Below are 25170 nucleotides of genomic sequence, written 5' to 3' on the forward strand. Positions count from 1 at the left end.
CATGCAGTGCTTTTGCCACTCAGTCAAGCTATATGGGCGTGTTCCGGCGGGAAAAATGACGTCAATGCATATCCTCTATTGCTCTCCTTCTCTGTGTTACAGTGCTTAGTGGTTTTGTACAGGGTTGGGCCTGCATTTACACAACCTCTCCTGGTGCAGGTGATTAGGGTGGTGTGGCACTGCTGTGTAATGTAGAAGGTTGGCACTGTAATGGTGATTAAAGGTTGCTTCTTGTTTGCGGTGTATGCTGTTGGTCTCTTGGCAGGCAGTACATGAGAGGAGGCCCAGCCCTTCCTGCAGTCTCGAGGAGAAAGAATTTCCTACTTTTATGGATTTTATTACTGACATATTTTTTAATTAGTGTTAAAATTTTTGATGGTCTCTGTTAGAACAATGAAATTATGATATTTTAATAAACTACGTTGTGATTTGTGGAGGACTCCTGGCTTAAATAAGGTGGTGGCATACATAGTTAGCTTATATTTTCCTACATATTGATAAACGTGAGTCACCATTAGGAAGTGTAATGGCCTATGGTGACGACTGCAGTCACACTCATTAGACGTATCGCTGTCTGCTGGTTCCCCTTCGATTCTTTTGTTAACATGTAGAGGGAATGTGTGGGCGGCGAAAGTCCTGGACAAGTACAGATATCAAAGAGCACTAGTCTTCACATGTCTGCTGTGAGTCAATGCACATGACGAGAAGCTTATTTTTTTAATGCTTTGTAAGATCGCCCACTTTACCTCCCTTTAACATCAGAGGGTATTGCTACACGAGTGGCTTCAACACATTCCTGAAGTTGTGGCCAAATGCATTTGTTGTGTGTGTTAAGGGCCAAGACCTTTTTACAACTAGGTTGTTCAAGTGACTAATGCAGGACAAGTTGTTCATTCATTTAAAGGTACGGTAGGTAATTTCATAGCGGCTAGCAATAGCAAGCTAGCTTTGAAAGCATGAGATCCCACTCTCCCTTCATTGTGCTCTCCAAAGCCACGCCTCCTCCAAAGTTTTCTGCATTCACACCGTCGTATTTACCATTGTCTCAAGATGACAACACGTGACATATAGCCAGAGCTGCTCACGTTCTCACACTGGGATTTATGCGTTTCTATGGCACCACTATCAACGCCTAAATGAATCTGCAGCAATCTGGTGGTACTGAAGTAGGGTTGCCACCTTTAGTGTGGCCAAATAAGGGACACCCATTCATTTATTTCTAAAGAACTCTTTAGAGCCTATTTGGTGCACTTTTAAGGGATAGTTCACCCAAAATGAAAATTCTGTCATCATTTACTCGCCCTCATGATGTTCCAAACCTGTATCAGTTTCTTTGTTCTGCTGAACACAAAATAAGATATTTAGAAGAAAGTTTGTACCCAGGCTGCTTTGGGGGCACCATTGACTTCCATAGTAATCTTCCAGTGTGTTCAACATAACAAAGAAATGTATACATGTTTGGAACAACTTGAGGGTGAGTAAATGACAGAATTTTCCTTTTTGGGTGAACTGTCCCTTTAAGCAGCCATTCTGAACCAGTAATCACTTTTTTGAATTTCAATTTTTTTTATTAATTTACTTAAATTATGACTATGTAATTATTTGTCCCATTTTTATCTAAATATTTTTTAAATGTCATAAACTTTATATGACAGGATTATTTATTATGTATGATTAATATAGCCTAGCTAAATTATAAATTAATAATAACACTATTACCCTGTCTAAAAACCGCGACGCGAGCTCGACATGTTTTTTAAAAAACGCGCAAGTTTACAGGCACTGGCACAGCATGTTCTCGAGACTCCGCCGCTATGGCAACAAAGCCGCTAAAACGCAATCACGCACAAATTAGCTCCTGTACTACTTATTGTGAAATTGATTTCTTTATATTTGCTATCAGTATTATCCACACTGCAAAATCTGTATGTTAATTGAACTATGTGTAGACCTGTGTAAAATATGGGACAATTTCCATCCCATATTGGTTTGATACGGGACACGTCATTTTGCTTGTAAATACGGGACGATTCCGTATTTTACGGGACGGGTGGCAACCCTATACTGAAGTCACATGGAGCAGAGTTTGCAAAACGTAAGGAGACGTTAAATTACCTCATGTCTCAAAGCACATAACATTACAATAATAACAAACCTAAACATATTACAGTGCATTTTCTTATCCCACCTGTCTGCTGCAGATTCATTTCGCCATTGATAGTGTTGACATAGAAACGCATAAATCTGAGTCTGAGGACGTGAATAGCTCTGGGTAGAACTTCACGGGTTGCCATGTCCAAATTACAATTACGACATGGCATGAACGCAGCATAAGATCGTTGTTTTGGTTCAGGAGGAACTGAAAAAGATGACTGCTGTTTGTTTACGCGCTGATGACGTGTGATGTATATGGGGTTAGAATTGTTGCATTATTCTACACAAATAGCTTAAGATTCAAAAATAAATGCAAGCTTCACAAAAATGAATCAAATGAACAAATAGATTAAGACCTAAAAATTAACGTAAAGAGTTAAAATTTATTAAATAAAATAAGGTTTGCAATTTTTTTTTACAAATGTGTTTTATGTCACAAACACAGCTCTGCCTGGCATTCATTTGGGAATTGCTGAAAAGAATAGTGGTTGTAACAACTTGTTGGGTAAATGACTGAATTTCTACAATTCTTTTAACAGCGGGGAAGGTTCTCAAACAGGGATTTGGGGACCCTGGGAGTGGAGAAGATACACTACACTGATGTTTTTGAAGACATTTATAATGCTACAGAAGATTTCCATTTCAAATAAATACTGTTCTTTTCTTTCTATTCATCTGGGGGGGAAAAACATGGTTTATTAAGTATATAAAGCAGCACACCTGTATTTTATATTGATAAGATAATGTTGAGCACCAAATGTATTCAGTAGGAAAATATATTTTATATATATATAATATATATATACACACACACACTATGTTATACACACACACACTAAACTATATGGCCCAGTTTCACAGACAGGGGTTAGACTAAGCTATGATTAGGCCTTAGTTCAATTAGGACATTTAAATAACTTTTATAAACGTGCCCTAGAATAAAACATTACTGCTGTGCATCTTAAGACAAAATAATGCCACTGACATTTTAAAATACATCAGTGCGAGTTTCTTTTACTTAAAACAACTCAAACAAGCATTTTAGTCTGGGACTAAAGCCTCGTCTGTGAAACCGGGGGAAGATATACAAAATTACGTTGCTGCAATTTTATTCAAATAAATGCAGCCTTGAGCATGAGACTTAAACAATGATCTGATAAACAACAGATCACAACAATGATCTGATAAACAATTTTAATCCAACAAAATCAAATAAACAAATATGAAATGGTTCTTATAAAGTGTAAGAAACCAACATTTGTATATTGGGGGAGTCCCGTGGTCTATAAATGCAGAAATATGTACTCACACACACACAACGTCAGAAAGGAAAGCAGAAATGTGACAAGAGAATTTGCTAGAATTTCAACATTTTTTTATTTTTTGCAAATAACACTAAAAATTTTTACAAAAGCATTGTAGAAAGATTTGTGCAGTGTAAATTATCAAAACTAAAAATTAATATTACTTGAAATGATTTTGCACCTAACATGACATAAGGATTGTCATTCTCAGCAGCAAAAAAAATGCAATGCATCTCAGGAGGACGTGACGAAGTGTTCAGTGTTTTTTAGACCACCCTCAAAGATGTTGTGAGGAATTTACCAGCCCTGAAATGAAGGCAGAGTGGGGGGAAACAACTGCTACACTGCTTACACGTGCTGCTACTTAAGCAAATGAAATAAACAAGGATGGTATGGCACTAAAAGCTCATCCCTGAAGGAGGGCATCATTCATCTAAGAAAAAAAAAGGGTTAGATTGCAAATGGAGACTTCCCTTGTACCCATCACGGCACTATGGCAATCTTCCTTAGTGGAACTCAAAGACACTCAGCCTTCCCTTTGTTATTCCAGTTGGACAAACAGTTGGCAGCTTGAGAGAGTTGTATAACAGGAGATCATTACACACAATAGGCTCACACCCCAAAGATACAACACAAGCCTTTCTCCATCAAAGTTAACAGTTTTTACAACCACATACACTGTTCAGTCTTGAATTTAGGACAATATTCACTTGGTAGCAACTACTTCAGAAATGTAGAGGAAAACCAAAAAAACCAAAGTGTGCTTGATGACCCCACTGGTAATATTACAAAATAATTAAAAAAATATAGAAATGAACAAGACCAAAGAGAAGACCTTACAAAGTCAGATAATGTACATACCATTGAACATATGAATACATAAATATTTGTTTGTCTGATTACAAAACCCTTTTACTTCATTATAAAATTTACTTTTTACATATTGTTGTATTGCTGTGTCAATACATAATACTGAGAGTTTCTTTGCACACTGTGGCAACACTTTACATCTTAAGTTCTCTGCTGTATTAAACATTATAAACTCACATAGTATGCTCTGGAAAATATTTTGTTATTTTTTCTTCTTTTTCTTTTATTACTTGCCTTTGTAGACAATGAGGTTCTAATGCTCTTGTAAATGGGAAGTCGATAGCACTAGCGCTATCTGTGTGGAAAGCAAACAAACCAGTTATCTAATCTTTGGTCAAGCATATAGGGGCAAAAGTCACCATAGGGAATCTGGAAACTGTATAGAAATGGCTCAGGTTCATAGATCTTTCATACTCAGGTCACATTTTACGTCCCACCACTTGATACCCAACGTTCCAGCGGGGTCTTTGTTCAGTCTAGTATGCTAAGAGAGACCGTCAAAGACCATTTTAATGAAAATTTCTATACTATTTGCACTGTCAACAAAATACGTTACTCTCCGAGAGCCACTTTAATGGACTTTCCCTCAGTTTTCTGTTCAGATACAGCTGCATAAGACACTGCGAGTACAGTGTTTCCAGTTCAACCCTTGCACTAAATCTTTACGATAAGCTAAGTCCATGGCACAGGCAAATACGCAACAATGTTCACTGCAATCCACGCAAACAGTGGTCGCAATAGGTAACAGATGGTTTTACGTCAAGTAAAAGTAACAAACAATCATCCCAGCAAGTGTTTCCAAAAGGGGAATGATTTACAGATACATAAGTCTTAAAAGCAACGAGTGTAACTACACACACGACTTCAGACAGGGGACAGACCCACAGAAATGCATGCGACAACTCCTCTTTAGTGATATTTTGTGCAAGCTATCGCATCCTGTTCAAGTTGATTTAAAATAAGCAATAGCGAAGGCTCCGATAATCAAGGACAGAAAAAGCGACACAAAATTTTAATTTGACAGACAAAAGCAGTGATTCAAGTGCAAGAGTCTCTTTCACCATCAGAGGGTTAATATAAACCGAACGTGCACAGAAAAAATGTGCAAACTTCACCAATAACCCTTCAAAATCTGCTAACCTTTAACCCCTTCTGCTGTGATTAGACTGCGGTTTCAGCGTACTGTCGTTGTGCTCTCGCTATAACAGAACAGACGTGTTTTGCTGTGAAACGGGAGGGATGTAGTTCTAAGTCCGACACGGATTCACAGAAGTTTGTCTGACATTTCGCCTAGTTCCACCGTATACCTGCCATTACCACGCAGCAGAATCACATTGTGTTCATAAGTATTTGTAAGGCAGAAAATATTCAAGTCTCACTTGTGAGTGTTCTACGTCTGTTGTTCGTTTTTTTTTACTAAATGCTAAAAGCTAGTACGATTTCTGTAATACGATGCCTTAAAGGAGAATGTCTGACCTCTTTTAACAGCCGTCATCATTGAAATGTTTCTGGCATCAGAATGTGACTCTGATACTGTGAAATAGAGAGGACTGCTCAAGTCACTAGTTTCCACTTGTCGTCACACTGCATCGTGCAAAACGATGGACGGTGATCCACCAAAGCAGTTCACCACAGTGTGACGAAAACATGCAAGCATTGACATGCCTGCAGAAATACACACACATAATTACACACACATACTGGTATGTACAATCACACACACACACACACACACACACAAGTTCTGGATAAGACCCAGTTTTGTTAGCATATTAGACCTTTTAGCTCTCTAATACTCTTAGAGGAGGTAAGTCAATAGTTTGCATTTATCTGCTCATTATCAAAGGGTTTGACGTATGAAGAGCTGTGTTAGTTTCAGGTCTGCCTGTGTAGACCTGACTACAGTAGTGTGGGAACAGATCCAAAACAGTTTAAGAGCACAGGCTGTCCTAGACATGAGTGTTCTGGATGGGTGAAACCCCTCACGCTCTCTCGTGCCTTCAGGAACTACGGACTCTGTGCGCATGCAATGCATATATGTGTTTTTAAAAGGCAAGAGAGTGTTTCAGGCCTCTCAGGACTAGGCAACAGAAACCTCTGGAGACCCAGAGGCGGTTGTTCAAAATTGAATTGGATGTTTTGAATCGACATACGTTGTGTTTGAAGATATGGCAGTTTGAGAAGGCCATGCTCAAAGAAAGGAAACAAAGTCACAGGCCATGCTCAAAGAAAGGAAACAAAGTCACGAGTCAAAATAAGTGACCCTCGGCATACGGTGGTGAGCGTGCGGGGACTGGCCCACGAAGACGAATCGCACAGTGAAAAGTAAAATATAAAAAAGGGTGAGGATGCACTACTGGTAGACGTGATGTCCTTCATCAACACTTTTGTGCCTCCACTGGTGACATGGCAATATAAGATCCGTTCCTCAAAGGCTGATTGTTGCGGTTCTCTGGCGAATCCTCCGTTTGGTTGCTCACTTGGGTATAAGCCGTTTCGTCTTTCGTCGTCTAAACAGAACATAAAAGGACATTAGCGTGTACATTGTTAAAACCACGTCTAGATGACTGAAGATGTCAAACGTGTACCAATGACAGATGGACTACGCAGCTAAACATCTAATCTAATGCTGTGAAAGTACATTACGATCACCATGCAGGAAAAGCAATTAAAATGACTAGCAGAAACAAGGTATTTATATGAAAATGTCCAAATACAATAATGATATAACAGGCAAATTTGAACAAAATAAAAGCAAATTGTGTGTAAGGGAAAAAAATTAAGACTTACAGCAAAAGAATGAAAAGCTTCAGTAAAATCAATACGTTTTACTTCATTCTGAATTGGAACAACAACAAAAAAAGGAAGGAAAAAATGTTACTGGAAATCAAAACATAACAGCATTATACATTTTAAGTCATAAAATAAATGCTATAAAAGACCTTATGAGGATTAGTATATAAATATGCAAGACAAATCTTTTTCCCACTGAACCGTTCATTCATAAATACATTTATTTTAGGTCATAATAAAAACCAACCCAATTACGCTGATAATGACTGTAAACTGCAAAGAAATATAATGCGTGCACTAGAGCACATGCATTCCCTCATGCGGGTGCATGCATGGGTTTTAAAGCTAGGGTTAGTGCCGTTAAGACGTGTGACAAATGTAATTGACTTTCAAGCCAAGGGTGTGTAAGGTTGATGGAATTTCAAAAGGCTTTTAGTCTTTTTCATAGTGGCATTTCTTGAGAATATTAACTTTTACTCTATTAATAAGGTATTGTCGACATACAAATGACATTTTTTGTCTTAACTAGCCGGAAGGCCATAAATGTCATATCGCTGATGTTTTACCTTTCTCTGCCGGTTCCTGCAGACGAGGAAGATCAGGACCACAAATAAAATAACCCCCAATCCCACAATAATGACTGGGAAGTTGACCATCACTGTTACAATCAACAGAAGCGTCCTCATCTGGGTGGCCGAATCATCGTCAATAGTTGCGGTCTGTAAATTCCAGAGTACAAAATTAAATTTATCAGAAAACAAATTAACTTTGTGAACAGACAAAAATCGAAAATGTAAAGTGGGGATGCAACTGAAGCCTAAATCCGAATTCGGAAAGGCACGGAAAATGAATAAATGCATAATGCACTAAAGGGACATGGTTAGACTAGCTGCAGTAGTTGGTTACATTACAGTACCTCATGATTTCACTTATGTAAAGAGAGATGACTGACAGGAGGATTTGGAGTGTAACACATCCTGAGTGTCATTGTCTCTTGTAAAATGTGTGGTCAGTACCACTGCTCTGCAGCAAATTGGAAAGTGAAAGTGAAAAGCGAGCATGCTTTCAAAAGCGATAGTGATAGCGGCTCCCTGATGCCTGCAAATTATATACAATATAATTACCCAAATATATAATAGCGACAGAATGCAAAAGCATTGAAATATTTTTTTTTTTCACCATCACCATGTCCCTTTAGAATGCGTAATTTACTTTCCGAACATAGTATTTGGCTTCGGGCAAAATCCTAATCTGAAGGAAGTGAACTCACCTCGTTGACATACATAATGGGGAAAATGGTCTCATTCAGGAACTTTGTTTTGCTGAAAAAAAAAAAAAAAATCTCATTAGCCATTTTGTCATTCCAAATCACAATTTAATGGTTTTTGTGAGGTGTTTTACTCACGGGAAGCCACTGACTCTCTTCAGTATGACATTGAGCTGAGCTCTCTTACAGGCACGAATGGGAACCCCGGTGGTCTGCAGAAAAAAAAGCAAAGGGAAAATTTACTATAAAAAGTCACCACATCACAAACATTCTTTGATTGGTTCCACCCAGAACAGCGCGTGGAGTGAGATCAATCCATCATACGTCAACTTAATTCGTATATTTTCCATCACGACATGCTACATAACACTCTAGGGATTCTAGGGAAAGTTAGGTAGATTTCACATTCACTGTGGTTACCAGAGTGAATCACCTTATTTTTTCCTGTCATGGTAAGGATGGGTGTACACTACTTTCAGATTACAAACCACAAGAGTGCAAACTGATCAGTGCTGTAGCTGCAAACGTGTGAACACTGCTTACCGGGTTGATGTCGAGGTATGTTTCGTGTTCCTCTTCATTTGGGTTCATTCCTTCAATGGCATTGATGTACCTCTCATCGGCTTGGTAGAAATGAGGGAATGATACAACAATTGGTGCACCTGTACAGTGAAGGAAAAATAGTAACACGTGGCATTAGTCGAGGTTCCTTTACTTCTAGGAAAGCTCTAGTGTGAATATGCAATAATAATAGCTTCTTTATCGGCTATTGCATCTATAATGGCCGGTCATAAAGATAATAAAGATGATTAAAGTCATATCAAGCCACATGTTTTATTATGCTGGCCAACCATTTTTACCTGACCACACCACAATTTTTTTTGTCTGTTTTTTACACCAAATATTGTTCTTCAACTTTACAGCTATAACAGAACCCTATGACACAGAAATTCATACACTAAAGTTATAACATACAATGCAAAATACTAAAGATGTTTATAATTTAAACCCATTCTAGCTGCAAAATTTCCACCAACAAATTAAAAAAGACCCACAAATACTTGTGTAAAGAAGTCAAAGAAAGAAAAAACAAAATCAATGAATGAATGCAAAGAATGTAATAATGAATCACAGTGAGGGCAGGTGACAGTTAAGACTGCAAACGTGCAGTTTTTAGATTTCACTTCTCGTTTCTTGACATTTTCCATTATCTTAAATAATAACCCCGAGGCATTTTGTGGGACTTTGTTTTTATGCACACTAACAGAAAATTAAACTTCCTCTTTTGGTAGGACATACTCAATGACAGGACGGCAAGTACCTGAACACCCACCAAGAACACAAAATACTACATTTGAAAGGTGCGTAGTTTATCGTTAGCTAAGTATAATATGTACCATATCCCTGTTTTACATCCCATATCTCAAATCCTTAATAACAACCTAAATATAACCATTTAAGAACCGTCATGAACCCTTCTAGGAATGATGACTAATCAAAGCATGTGCAAATTTCGACAGCCGTTTCATATCAGCACTCACATGACCAAAGCGAGAGTTTACATTAGTTCAATAATAATATTAGCTTACTAGTTTATGGCGGAAGCAATAGAGGCAAAGATAGAGTAATCTGTCGGAGGACACCTACAGCAATTCAAGTGCTTGAATCATAAAACTGTACTAAAAGTTATTCATTAAGCACTGAACCCTGATTTCCCTTTCATAGTCCAAGAGTGAGCAAACAAAAGTAGACCGATTTAACTTGAACTCAGGTTACGAAGCCACAGATCAGTAATGAGAAACCCAGAAATTCAATACTATTTGCATATGATTGGTTTGCTTTGGTTAAATGTCAGTCTGGACCAGTTATTTAGGGCACCAAAATCTTTAGTACACGTAGATTGCTGTACCTTGATAAACAAATTAGCGCATTTAAAAAGTTTCTCGATTTTCCCAATGTAATGATTCTTCGCAAAACATCCCACGTCTTTCTCACTGTAATATCCTGCTCTGAAAACACACTGACGGCCCTGAAGCTAAGGTGCGGTGTGACCCAGAACAGGCTTACCTTGCCGACAGACGCTGACTTTGAGGACTCCTTTTCCTAGACAATCTCCAGCAGGCACGCAGAAGCCAGCGTTACTAGGGTTCTCGTCTGGGGGAGCCAGTACATCCGAAGGAGGGGCGAAGCGGAAAGCAGGGATACCCTTCACATCTGTGTCTCTCACGTAACTCAAATGAATGGATCTGCAAGAGATAAAGAGCATAAGTACCCATGTACAAGTCACCAAGCACCTTGTATGTGTCAAAACACGTAGCTTACCGGCACAGATCGGCAGCAAAGATGTAGAGGAGTTCTTTTCTGGACAGGAAGGTGTGGAAGACACTGCCATCGGTACCATTGATCATGTTGCTCTGGTTAGACGACCACCAGTTCATCTGACTGTGAGTGAAAAAATGAACAGATGGTGATTGTTTTGGTCACAGGTTCTAATGAAAAAGCATTTTTCTCCAAAATATAAAAGCAGAATATTCTTTATCTGAAAAGTCGATTGAAATTTTACTTATTGGGCTATAGGTCAATTTAAATCATGGGGTAGTTGAGAGAGAGAGACACACACACACACACACACACACACACACACACACACACACACACACACACACACACACACACACACACACACACACACACACACACACACACACACACACACACACACACACACACACACACACACACACACACACACACACACACACACACACACACACACACACACACACACACACACACACACACACACACACACACACACACACACACACACACACACACACACACACACACACACACACACACACACACACACACACACACACACACACACACACACACACACACACACACACACACACACACACACACACACACACACACACACACACACACACACACACACACACACACACACACACACGGTCTTTTCTTGGACTTTACACATTGATATGAATTTATCTAGCATGTCATGCAAGCATGCTGTGTGTTTAACCCAATTTCTCAAGGCAGGAGAGCAGATGTCAAAAGAGTGCACAAATTATCACTATGTCAGTAAGGCAATGCAGATTACGCAAGGACTGACGTACCTGATGCCGTTCCACGTGTCAATCTTGCCGTAGTCCATATAGTTCTTCTCTCCAGTGTGGAAGACAAATTCACCCTCATGGGTTCCATTTTTCTGTAGACGGTATAAAAAAACAAACCTATTTAATATAACACTAGAACAATAAAAAGAACTGTCACATAAGGGTAAAGATGACTAGAAAGTCATAGGGAGTAGGAAAGTAGGTTGTTTAGATGCCATGATGTGAATACAGAGTAAAAGACAAATGTTTTATTAATGCAAACCACTCAAACTCCCTGTTTCAAGGCACTCGCATGATACCTTCAATTGCACAAACCGCAGATATTTAATATCTTTCCTAATACATATATAATCCCTGAAGAAACTCTAAAACCCATTACAGTAAACCAGGCCACTGTGTCAAACCTGGCACACTGGTCAACATCTGCAGGATCACGATAATAACGTCATTTGCTTATCCGGTTCTAATCGTATATGTGTGGTACCTTTGACTGCATTACTATATGACCCATTTAGACTGCATTTTATCTCTCTTTTCAGACTGACTAAAGCATTAAATATGATGAAACTGCAGATTCTTACATTGTACATAAGGCCGAAATACTCATCCACTTCTGGTCTCATGGCGTGGATTCTGGACAGCAGCGGGTCTTTGAAACCCCAGAGGACCTCATGGACCGTGCGATCCATAAACACCTCGACGCCCATGGATCCCATCCACATAGACACAGCAGTCCTCAGAAAGAAGGAGTAGGAGTTCAACTCATTCATTATGGCCTGAAACAAGAGGGAAAGAATTCAGAGCAAATTCTTTGCATTTGGATCAAAGATAATCGGTTTAGCAAATGTGACTAAATACAAATGCTACGAGCAGACTAATTTTAAATGCAAAAACAAGAAAACAAAATCCTTCTTACAATGAATGGAATGTTAACGGTTGTCAAACGGTCAACCTCAGGATCTCCCACTGACATGTTGCGAAGAAACACAAAGCTCTTGGGATTTGTGGCAAAGATTTTCGTCCCATTCTCAAGGAAAGTGACATTTTCCCTTGGTCGATATTCCCTGATAAAAGAGAGTAGCATAAGGTTAATATCAAAATTGGCAACTGTAATGTCTAGATTTTTAAATGTAATACACACAACACTGCTCAAAAATACAATAAAAAGTAATAGTGTGAAATAGTATTACAATGTAAAATAGGCTAACTGTTATCCATTTTAATATATTTTAAAATGTATTTAATTCCTGTGAAGGCAAAGCTGAATTTGTAGCATCATTACTCCAGTTTTCAGTGTCACATGATCCTCAGAAATCATTCTAATATGCTGATTTAGAGCACAAGAAACATTTCTTATTATTCCCAATGTTTTTTGTTGTGCTGCTTATTTTTTTCTTTACTGTCACTTTTAATTAATGTAATGCTTCATTACTGAATAAAATTGACAATAAGATCAACAAAAACATTATTAAAAGTGCATGATAATTATTTGACATTTAGTTTAAAGAGGGTAAGGGGTAAACGTTTCCTGTTTCCTATCTTCTAAAAGCATGAGTCATTTCTTGACTGTGGTGCCAAACTTGTTGTCATTGACAACACAGTACAGTTTAGTAAACAAAACCAAGCTAAAAATGATGAAAATGAACAGCTCTCCATTTGAGAATTGTAAATCACCTGTAGGTATATGGCCCTATTTGTGTGACTTTGGGCTTTTCCTTTCCAGCCAAGAACTCATCTGGATTGGTAACATTGAAGAAGAAATACTGCATGTAAACAGGAGGTGGTGGATTTATCCAGCCCTCCAAAACTCTGCTGTTTTTACCCAGTGTGATCTCCTGTAAATCAAACACAGTCAGAGGTCAAGAGAGAGCACCAAAAGACCATTTATGTAACCTACCAGAAAATGCAGTGTCCGTTTAAAAAGAACTCAATGTTTAAGCGGAGTTTCAATATCATTTAGGGAAGAAGGAACACAAAAGCTGAGTGCCTTCCTGTTGTTTCTGGTGAAATGTCAATGTGAAGTGACCTGCTATGACACAAACAGTAGACATGAGGTAAAGCGTGTGCTGGGATGACGGAAAAAGAAGAAAGTGCTCAGCAGACAGTTGAGCTGATTCAGAGTTACAGGAGAGGAAGGGAAAACACATCAACATCAGCGATCCACGACAGACAAGAGCAACAGAAACAAACATGATATTTGAATTTTCCATCAGAAACATGGTTCAGCAGTAACACTTCTCACTTCTTGAGTGGCGTGAGTGGCAGAAGGAGAAACAAATGTTTATTTTAAGATGACAAACTTCTACTTCAGAACATTATCCGTGACTACACGTGACAGCATAATTGTGTAGTAATGGAAAAAAACAACGGCTGACTCATGACAAATCACAAAAACCAGAAGGTTTTACTCCAGAATGCTGCCTTGAAATGCAGATAACGCTATCTAGAATCAAAAACCATGACTTCAGCAGTGTTGCAGAATACCCGCTACAAAACAACAAACATCACGGCCCCCTTCACTGGACCTTCAGCTTATGAAAGGTCCTTTCAGAAAAATGGTTGGCTAGAATCACTGGTCAGAAGGGCCTGAAAAATGTAGTTTGTATGTTTCAAAATCAATTGTTCCAACACTCATGACAAATTTGTGCTTTAATTTACACTATATTATGACCCAGAGAATAACATAAAAGTGTCTTTGTCAGGTCAGATTTAAGAGGACACTTGTCTTTTAAACAAAGGAATTTTTTCACACGTAAGCTCTGAATGGGATCTCTGTCATTTGAAGCTTTACCATGAGTATTAAAGTAAATGGTATAGAACACAGGAAAATGTGTGGCTATTCAACCATGCGTAGTGAAATCAGACTAAAGCTTTTCTTTAAAGTAAGATTATGTTACATGACTCTTTTCTAATCTTTCAGGGTTTCTCAGGAGGTTTGTCTGGGCATATTTTCATTAAAACACACTGACAACCGATCTTAAATTACACCTGTAAAAAAAAAAAAAAGAAAAAAAAAGAGGATGATTTATGTTTTAAAAGAAGCGGTGCATTTTATCTGAAAGAAATCAGTTAAAGTTTTATTGACTAAAAGCACCAGACCACACCTTAACAAACACACATAACACTAAAAGTTTGGGTTCCGTAAGATGCTTTAATGTTTTTTTGTAAGAAGTCACAAGGCTGCATTTATCAGTAATTATTAAACAGTTATATTGTGATTTATTATTACAATTTAAAATAACCGTTTTCTATTCGGATATATTTTAATGGCAAAGCTGCATTTTCAGCATCATTACGCCGTCAGTGTCACATGATCCTTCAGCAATCATTCTAATATGCTGATCTGATGCTGCTGCATATTTTCGTGGAACGAGATACTGTTCCAGGATTCTCTGATGAAGAAAAGCATTTACTTGAAATAGAGATATTTTTTGTCACTTTTGATCAATTTAATGCATTGTTGCTTGATATATTAATTTCTTTCCAAAAAAGAAAAATCCTACTGTCCCCAAGTATTTAAATGATATTTGTGTACACGGTTACTAACAACTGTTCAATGGGATATGATATGAATACTACCAATTATATATAAAAAAATTGCCTACAAATAAACCACAAGTATTTGATTTTGTGTTCTGCTGTGCTCATCAACCTTGAGAAGAGAAGTTTTTGAAGGTCCCAATGGACATTAAACCATGTTAGAACATTTACAAAACCTTGATCGAGCATCTACAGCCAAGGTAAGAACAACAATAAATGTTTGGATTCTGATAGGGAGGTCGTTTGTGTCCGTTACACGCAAATGGTTAACATTACAAAAGGCCTGTGAAGCAGATACCAGAGCATATGATGGTACCAGCAACTGGAAATGTTTATTTTCATAGACAACAACCTATGTTGTCCCAAAGCCCTTACACTGCTAGGAGGTGCAGTTTTCAATGAATTAAATTTAAACAATTAATTCCCAGCAAGGAATGAATACATTCATAAGCCTGCATCAAAGAGATCTCAACTTCAGCTAAAAGCCGCTATGAAAGCAGCAAAAGGAAGTTTTAACCGTCCAACACTTTGAAGAAAAACTGCCACAGAGCTACATCCCTGCGTCACATACAAACTCCTTTGACATGCTACCCACTCCACGCCCTATACTCACAAAAACACTTATCACCTGAGGGCTTGAAAAAGTTGTTTTGTCTAGAGAACTTAAGCCCAACGGCTCAGTATTACATTTCAGTACCATAGGAAGGAGAGGAGACATAACTGAATATGAAAAGTAACAGTATATCATGAAGGTCAATTATAAGGCTTCAAATCAACTGTCAACAAATAACAAACCAATGCATAACATCTCCAGCAAAGTTAGCTTTACTCAGACCACCACAAAAACCCACCCATGAATTCTAGGTTAAGGGAATCCCGTTGAACAGTGAATACTACACTTGGTTAAAAATACTGAGGGTGGAGGTCACAATTCAAAGTATTTTTCCAAGGAGAACAGGCTAAGACCCTCCCCCACAACCACACATATAGAACACCTCCCCCTGCCATATACATATATATGCAATGTGAATGAACAACCTTTCCCGTTACATTAAAGAAGACAGATTCATTCCCCGTGCTGTTGCAACGGAAAGCATTTAATTCACAGACAGAACCGTTGAGGTGGATTAGAGAGATATACGGGGGGGGGGGGAAAGTCTTTTCCGCAATATGATAGGCTTCGTGGTCACAGACAGTGACCAGCCCACTTTAATCAGGGTTACTAACAAACCCACATTTACATCACGGTAATTTCATTCCATGGTTTGACCACCTACACGTCAAATAAGGGGCATTAAACGGCTAAAACACAGGTTTTCAGTGTACATAACATGAAATTGTGCAGCCTGGGTCTCGTCACGAGTAAGAACAGGAACTTTGCTATAGCAATTTCAAGCACCATCATATTGAAGAGGCTGATATGACAATAATTAGGCTCGCCTGCCGCTGTATGATTTCGCAAAGCTTAACGTTAAGTTACATCAAGTGCTATTATCAACTCCGCGTGATGCTCAACACAGAAGCCGCCTCGTGTAGGACAACAGCACCCCTGAATCACTTTATAACACAACAATAGCTTTTTGTAAGATTAGGCAAGTTTAACACCTTTCTCCATAAAAGCCTTACCTTTTTTATCCGCTCTTGAATCATTGTTTGGAAGACTTGAGCCACCAGAAGGGCGATTCCCAGAATGAGCAAATGAGCGCACACGATTCCGGTGGCGTAAATGGCACAAGATCTTCTAGTCATTATTGATGGTTTCAAATGAGCTGATCTGTAGAAAAAAAATAATACTATTTTTTCTTTCTCTTGTTCCGAACTTCTACTTGAGAACCTCCCGGTATGTCTCCGTTTTCCCCCCTCAAAGCCAGAATCGTGTCCCCCTTTCTATCATTGGGATATTCAGCATACACGAGCCCAATGATGTGCGATTAGCGGGAGTGTTTTTCGGATGCTGAGATATAAGAATATCAGCCCTGGCTCTATAGCAGAGGAGCAGAGGTCTTCTCCACCTCCCTCACTGGATTCAAATGAGCCAGTCATGCATGAGAAACACACTTTTTGGAGAGAGGGGCGTGTTAATACTCCCTCAGAGCTGAGGTCACGATTTAAAGGGGTTTTCAAGGCGGGCTTTTGTGTGTAAATGTCAGAACATCAAAGTAAATATATAGCCTACTTTTACTGTCCAACGCAATTTATAGGTTAAGAAAAAGAGAAATAGGCGTTGATAGTCCAACTTTGTGTTATATTCATGTCTAGCCTGATCCCAACTACTCTGGCTATACATTTAATGTATTCATATATTACATGAAGTTTCATATTTGGATATATGTGCCGTTAACTTGTCATAAAAACCATACAATAGCGCTCACGAACCCACTGGAACAGACGTTACAGCTCAGCGGGGCGGTTTTGTGTTTTTAAAAGACTTGTGCCGTGAGACCGTTAGGTCTTCATTTGTGTTCCGCTATCTACTGTCGTGTCTCCTTAAATTTCTAGTGAATGAACATGAATAATGGGCGGCTCACACGGTAAGCGATGATTGTCGCATCCCTTTTGTCCGAGGAGCTCGCGATTCTATTGGATGACGTCTTCCCGGACCACCGGTTTAAGACCACCCCCGGACGAACGTGATTGGTCGACGGCTCAGAAGTGTGATGCCGAATTTGATCGACTGATTTCAGGGCGGAGCTTATTTAAAGGGAGCTCTCAGCATTGTAGCGCTCTGGAAATCTCATGTTGGTCTCATCCGGAACATACGCTTGACTAAGATGGGGGTGGTTTTTCCCCCTACTACCACAGAAATAATACTTTGTGTGAGATTGTAAGGCAGCTTGGTATCATTATAAGAAATACATTTTTTAGACAAACCTGTTAATATTTAACATAGGCTACCCCCTAAATGAACTATCCCCAAAGCCTAGTTTGGCCTTGATTTGACATTTACATTTTTCCTTGTTGATGTTATCTCAGTCAACTATAACTATTTGGATATTTCTTAAAATAGATAAGGCTTAGGCCTACTGGTACATTATGAGTCAGCATGAATACTCTGGAAATATGTGTAGTTTCCAAATGTGCTGATTTGAACTCTTACGAAACAAAAATATATTGCAGTATATTGGAAAATATCATGTAATACATTAGGCGATATATTCCCATATATGGGATTTAATATTTATATTTTCCAATATATTGCAATATATTGAAAGCGGCAATCATTTGTATATTTTGCAATATACTGCAATATATTACATATATTGTATATATGTACCATCAATATATTAACAATATATTATAATATATTTCAAGTAATATATTGGTAAATATATTTTCCTTCCGTAAGGGAATAGGCTGCATGCAGTATTTGAGTAATTTATGAGGAGAAAACAACTGTGTAACCTAGGAAATTGCATTACCAAAATTATTACACATTTCAAACCTACCTCAGAGACAGAAACAATGACTTTATTGCTGTACTTTAGTATAACATGTAGTGATATCAAACTCGAGGCCTTCTCAGGGCAAACTGCCATGTTGCTGATAAAGATGGTGAGTTGATGCCAGATTTGTTATTGTCATGTGACAAATTTGCAGGGACCCCTTTTCAATATTTTTCTCAGAAATCGGCACACTCATTTACTGCCCTTCCCCTATAGCTTCGCCTGCATCCCCCAGCAAGCTTCTAAACAAAGCTTTATTTTACAAAAGTGACAAAATTCCCATTTAACAATACCCCTGTAGGGCATATTTAATCTTTTGAGTGCTTGCTATTATCGTGTTAAAAAAATATTCAGTTTTCTTCTATTCTTCTGTAGTTAAGCAGTCAAGAAGAAGAATGTATTGTAAGGCCTATATGTTTTGACAGAAAAAGCCACATCACACTGTCTATAAGCAACTATGGACCTGCGATATAGTAAAATCATAAAGCTTTATGAATTTATGACACCTTAATTGTAGCCTACCTACACTTGAACTGTTGTGAACTTACAGATAAAGGACAAAGTTAACAGTAGTTCAATTGAATGAAAAGACAGTTATGCAAAACCTGATTTGCCTACTTGAATGTACTCCAAGCGGGTTAATGTGACTTTTATCAAAGCTCTCCTGGGGGGTTAAATACTCGGGCCTAAAAGCATCTGTGCAAATAAGAGAAGTGAAAACAAACCATTATTAGCACCAGGAGGTAGAGGAGAAACAGTGCTAGTCTATTTGACTGTAAGCTTTATCAAAAGTAGCTAGTTTCAGCCATCTTTTATTAATGGACCACATCAAAACAATTGTAATCAATGTACATTCATTCAGTTTCTTATTATCCAAGGACAATTTTTTCAGTATTTGGGTAGTTTTTGTGTTACCCAGATCCTAGATCAGATGTAACAACCCAGTGTTTGGTAGTTTTTGTGTTTTGTTTGTGTTGAGTTATTTACTGTGGGCTTTTTGCAGTTTTGCCATTGGGCTAAAGTATACTTTAACTGTTGCCGAGGGCTGTTTTTCATGTCCGTGGGTTGAAGCAACCCCAATAATGTGATATTTAGCCCCAGGAATGAGGATTTTAGCAGGGCCCCACCAAAAAATGCAGATTTACCCCCCGGAACACAATTTTTTAATATCGTTTAATTTTATGCAAGCAACATACCGGTACAGGGGCCACGATGTGAGTCTAAACGAGTTCCACGGCAGGCTTTGCGCGTAATGGAAACGTCTGATGCCTTGCATACAATTTTGTGATTTTATTCAAAAGGATACAGAATATAAATACGTATGATGTTAAAATATGTTCTCAGAACTGAACGGCGGTCTAAAGTTAGAAGTTCCCCTGCTGAACATGATCCAACGCCGTTATGGTGAAAGTGGGAAAACATCAGAGACTGGTCGATTACACTTGAATTACTTCTAAATGTTTAATTTTTACTTCTAGTATTTGTTAAACGATAGCCTGCCCTGGATGCCAGCCGAACTTAGCCCCGCCCACAACATTTTTACTCGGGCAGTTCGGTCTGGACTTGATCCATAAAGAAGTAATTATGCCCGAACAGAAACTGTTCGGACCAATCAAATTGTCAGGGCGGGCTTTAGACGATGATGGACAGATGATAAACAGTAACATAATCATCCACGTCATCAAAGGCGCTTGGGTTGAGTTTGTTCTAATCCTAAACGGAGAACTTGTTCGTATATGCATTCACCTTTACTATTTCTCTCAGAAATGATGATCGTGTTGGTAAGTACTCTGTGTATCCTTACATTCTTTTTTCACAACACCGGCAAAGTTCGTTTACACTCATCTTTTTCTTCTAAAGCTAGGCTACCGGTACTTATTCCAGCGTGCGTGCAGACAGGGTTGCCAAGTTTTACAACAAAACCCGCCCAATTGCTAACGTTCCTCAAAACTAGCCAAAAACAAGCCCAAAAGCTTTCCAGGGGGGTTCTCCGGGAAAAAAAGGCATTTGGGGGGTAAAATATGTGTTATTTTGGAAGGACTGCCTGCTAAAATTCGCATTCCTGGGTCTTTATATCACATAATTGGGGTCGCTTCAACCCGTGGACTTGGCAACACAGTGCAGTTGAGTTCTGTTGACATTTGACTACTAACGTTATGCGTCGCTCGGTCGCTCCGTTGCTCTGATTGGTTGTAGGTCTATCCAATTGAGGTCTTTCCTGGTTCGGTTGAAACACGCCCCATAATCACAGCCCAACGGAGCAGTATCAGACTCATATTCTGACTAGAATTGAGTATGACGACGTCAGGCTAGTTAAACGAGCTTAAATGTTGACAATATGTATTACAAATGATTTAATATATGCTTTACTGTAAAATATGATCGAAAATGAAGGGATTATCATGCAAGCCAGTGGTTGTGTAGAATATCTTAAAAAGTTGGGGATTTAAATTAATCCGTAGACATGAATCCATGTATGAAGTGTTAAAAAAAGCTAGTAGGCTTTAGTAAAAATGAATCAACTATGCTGGGTTAAATACACAACCCAATTTTCTGGGTTTTTTCTCCCGTTTGTCATGTATATACACCAACCAATCGTGATCCGGCAAAGCAAGTTCAAATTCCATTGGGCGATGTGAAGTGGAGCGGTAATGTTCTGTTCTTATTCATAAATCGGTTGATAACTACATGGACAGACGAATTAATGTTTCGGGCTATCCGTATGTGCGCGCGTGTACCGAACGGTTATGCATGTAATCTATAACCGTTAACAGTCGGCTTGTTTAAAGCGCGGAACACACTTCAATCCGAGTTCCCACACGAACATATTAAGTATTCAGTCCATTTTATCACGAAATTCAAACGATAAATGCCATTTTTACGCTCTATTATGTGACGTGACAGATAGACGCGTATCAGTTCAACTTCAAGCGGCAGCGCGCGGCGCGCGAGTGAACGCGATCATCTCTTCCTAAAGAAATGAATATCTAAAGGTATGTTGAGGATACATTACAACTTACTGAAACGTATCATATGTTGTGTAATCGCTCCATCGGTGTTTCAACCGCGGAAAGACAATAAAACAGCTTGTAAATAAACAATCAGTACGTTTACATGGACAACAATACTCCGATATTAATCTGATTAAGACCATACTCTGATTAAGAAACTACCATGTAAACAGCAATTTCTAATTACCTTAATCCGGTTAAAGCCATACTCGAATTAAACAAAAATCAAATTAAGACATGTGGAGTATGCCTATTTTAGTCGCATTATCCAAGTGCATTGTAGACATGTACACACCTTAATCTAACTATTAACGTCGTGTATGAGTTTTCGCCGCATTGTGACAGGACACACACACCAGGCACACACACCAGGCAAGTGCAGAGGGGAGGGCTTTGGGGGCTCGTATCAAAAGTATATAAAGTGCCCCTCTAAACAATCATCAATAATATTGTGACAAATAAAACAGAATTTGGATTATAATTAATATAACCGCGCGTACAAAACAGTAACAATGCGCTCACATTCCCGTTTATCTTTTACGTATCTTTCAGTCTGAAATGTCGTTGCCATGACGTGTTGCTATGGTGCGTGACTGCGTGTCTTGCTTGACTGCTCACTCGGACATGGCCTCCTCTATAATTTTTTTCTTTGTGTTGTAATAATTCTGCTCATTGTAAAAGTAAAATACAATACGTTTGTATCTGTAATCCCAGATTCATAATTGTCTGCTTACAACAGCGGTCGAGAACCTCTAGGCTCGCGAGCCATATGGCCATTCAGTGAGCGCTTGTGGCTCGATGGCAGAAAAAAACAATCCAAACAATCACGATTTTGAAACCTTAATTTTCATCATTAATCAAAGCTATTATTCGAAATGTTGGCTGTCAAGAAGGAGGCAAGATGGGCAGTGTCTCTTAAAAAAACTGAAATACACAATATATACAAAAAATAAAACTATATATATATATATATATATATATATATATATATATATATATATATATATATATATATATATATATATATATATATATATATATATATATATTACATTACATTAAAAAGTATAAAAGTCACTCGTTTTTATAAAGCCACACTGTCCAACAGCGACACCCGCAGGTAAAGTTACAGCGGGTTGCCTGAGCCCATTGATTTGAACAGACCTACGAAAGTCGCGCTATGATTGGACGACGGACAGCGTAGCGTGGCATGGGTACGTAATGACGTACTATTAATCGAGCTATGTTCTGTAACATGTAAAATGGGAACATGAACGTAATATTCTAAAAGCAACTCATGTAAACGCCTTAATCAGATTATTGTCTTATTCAGAGTAAGGTCAATAATTAGATTACTGCTGTCCATGTAAACGTATGTCATGTAGAATCACATTTACCTCAGAAGTCATTCAGTGTCCACAGCTGTGAGTTCACTAACGTTAGAGAGATTAACTCTTTCACTGAATACATGCTCTATATTAGCCTATATATTCTTTATATTAGCCTATATATATTCATTATATACCACTTAGCCTGTTATGTATGTTTAAATAAACCTGTCATGAAAATTACAGCCACTAAATGATTATATTTCAACAAATAAAAAATAATAATAATTAGATTTAGATATTAATGCAAAAACTGCCTTATGTGAAGCTTATGAGTGTTGATTATTATATCTAAAAATAAATAGCAAATGAATTTAGGCTAATAGTTTGGGCTCTGTTGTTAATCTTTAATAGCAATATGTAAGGGCTCCCTATATAGTTTACAGCATTATCTTTAAGAAACTTTTAGTTATAATTGAATTCATTTAAGGACAGACACAATTTTTTTTTATTAAACCACTGTTGAATAAAAATTAATAAAACGCAATTTTGTAAAACTGCTGTACCGAATCCGTACCGAACCGTGACTTCAAAACCGAGGTAGCCTACTTACCGAACCGTCAGTTTTGTGTACCGTTACACCCCATATATATATATATATATATTTACATATTGCCCCTTTTTTACATTTGAGCCCCTGCCTCTGAAGAACTCTCTGCACTGCCCTGTTTTTAACCTAGTGTTTTTTTAGAGTGTAAACTAAAGAAACAATAGTTTAACAGTTTTTTCACCCTCTGGTGCTCTTCTGCATCTAAAATTCTTACATGGCTGTCTGAATACTCCTGTGCATGTTGTGTGTGTCAATGATGACGCAAACTGCATTCAGTTGCATCCTGTTGAGTTCAGGAAAAGGAAAGGTCTGAGAGGGTTATGCAAACATTTCTTAATTAACCATCTTAAACATGTTTTATTTATTTGTTTAGTGTTGTTTCGCTCTACATGTTTAAAAATGGCTGCACATAAAAGTGAAAAAGAAAGAACAACAAATACATCACAAAAGCACAATTGCTTCACGAGCTGAATGCAAGTTTCCTTTTTCATTCGAAAGAATGAAAAGTCTTTTGTAAGTCAGTAGGTTTTATTCCTTGAATGTTGACTATACAAAACCTTTATCTGAAAACTTTTTTTTATAAAAGATATCCTGCTGAGCAGTAGCAAGCAAAGCCTTTTCATATCTTTACTGTTTAACTGTGGATAAATCACTGATTACCTGCTAAGTTGCATTATGAGGTTGTAAAAACTGAACAGTGTACAGTGCAACCACATTTCTTTACTTCATAAATCTGATTAATAGATAGTGTATTGTATTTCTGTCCAGCTTGCCACTTTTTACACTGCTATTGCTCTATAACGTGGATATTTTTTGCAATATAGTAAACTACACTATCATTTTTAAAACTGCTCTTTTGCTAAACCCACTTGTGGGAGAAGCTCAAAGCGTTCCACCCCCCTGACCTGAAATGAGCAAAGACATACTGTGAATAATACAACTATTCAGAAAATACAAAGATGTCTTTTATGTGAATATGGGTTTGAATATGTTATGGATTATGGTAAATCATAATTCTCTGTATATCCCCTTTGATGAAGATACAGAACTTGTGATTGTGGGTGTGTTGATATGACCTTTGGCACAACAGTGAAGCAGCGTTCCAGCAGTCACGTTCTCTGGCTGCCCCTCCCTTCACAACGATGCATTTATTTCGTATATTTTACTGGGTGCTGCTTATAGGAGAAAGGCAGGACAAGTTTGAACAACAGGGAGAGAACAGCAGTTAAATATGTTTAATTCTCCATATAAACCGGATTTTAAAACAGGATGTACTCCTGCGCCAAGAGATTCACCGTAGTTTTTTGAAAAGCTATTGCTTCACTTTAAAGGTACACTATGTAACCTTTTTAGTTATATCTTAGAGCTCCTCTCTTGTTTAGTTCCCTCATTCACCCTGTGTTTTTATACTCCCTGTTCTGCTCAGTTCTTTGTCGGTTATTGTTATTGTGAATGTGTCCTGAACCTTCTCTGTTTGTTATTTGGATTAAAGCTACACTATGTAACTTTTCCGTCCACTAGAGGTCGCCTGTTCAAAACAAAGGCGTAGTTTGATGATGCCACGTTTGAGCGCAGAATCTTGGGACATGTGGTCTTCACCTCACAGCCGGTGGAAAACAGTCAGGATAGGACTCGGGCAGAAATCATGTTCATGGATGCGATTATTAACATTACTGTAGAGAAGCAGAGCAGGGCCGAGTGTTG

General features: G+C 38.2%; 1 protein-coding gene across 1 annotated transcript; it reads right to left on the reverse strand.

Annotated features, from left to right (window-relative positions):
- Positions 1 to 3510: 3510 nt before the first annotated feature.
- Positions 3511 to 17111, reverse strand: scarb2a (scavenger receptor class B, member 2a). Its single transcript, XM_079815624.1, has 13 exons — positions 16701 to 17111; positions 13209 to 13369; positions 12451 to 12598; positions 12116 to 12310; positions 11535 to 11626; positions 10711 to 10830; positions 10456 to 10634; positions 8932 to 9050; positions 8527 to 8600; positions 8392 to 8443; positions 7688 to 7840; positions 7119 to 7166; positions 3511 to 6838 (listed from the first exon to the last, which is right to left on the reverse strand). Exons 1-13 carry the CDS (start codon positions 16821 to 16823, stop codon positions 6707 to 6709), a joined length of 1596 nt encoding a protein of 531 aa, XP_079671750.1. The 5' UTR covers positions 16824 to 17111; the 3' UTR covers positions 3511 to 6706.
- Between the last annotated feature and the right edge of the window lie 8059 nt (positions 17112 to 25170).

This window comes from Gobio gobio (assembly GCF_949357685.1).
Source record: "Gobio gobio genome assembly, chromosome: 4".
In the NCBI taxonomy this organism is placed as follows: domain Eukaryota; kingdom Metazoa; phylum Chordata; class Actinopteri; order Cypriniformes; family Gobionidae; genus Gobio; species Gobio gobio.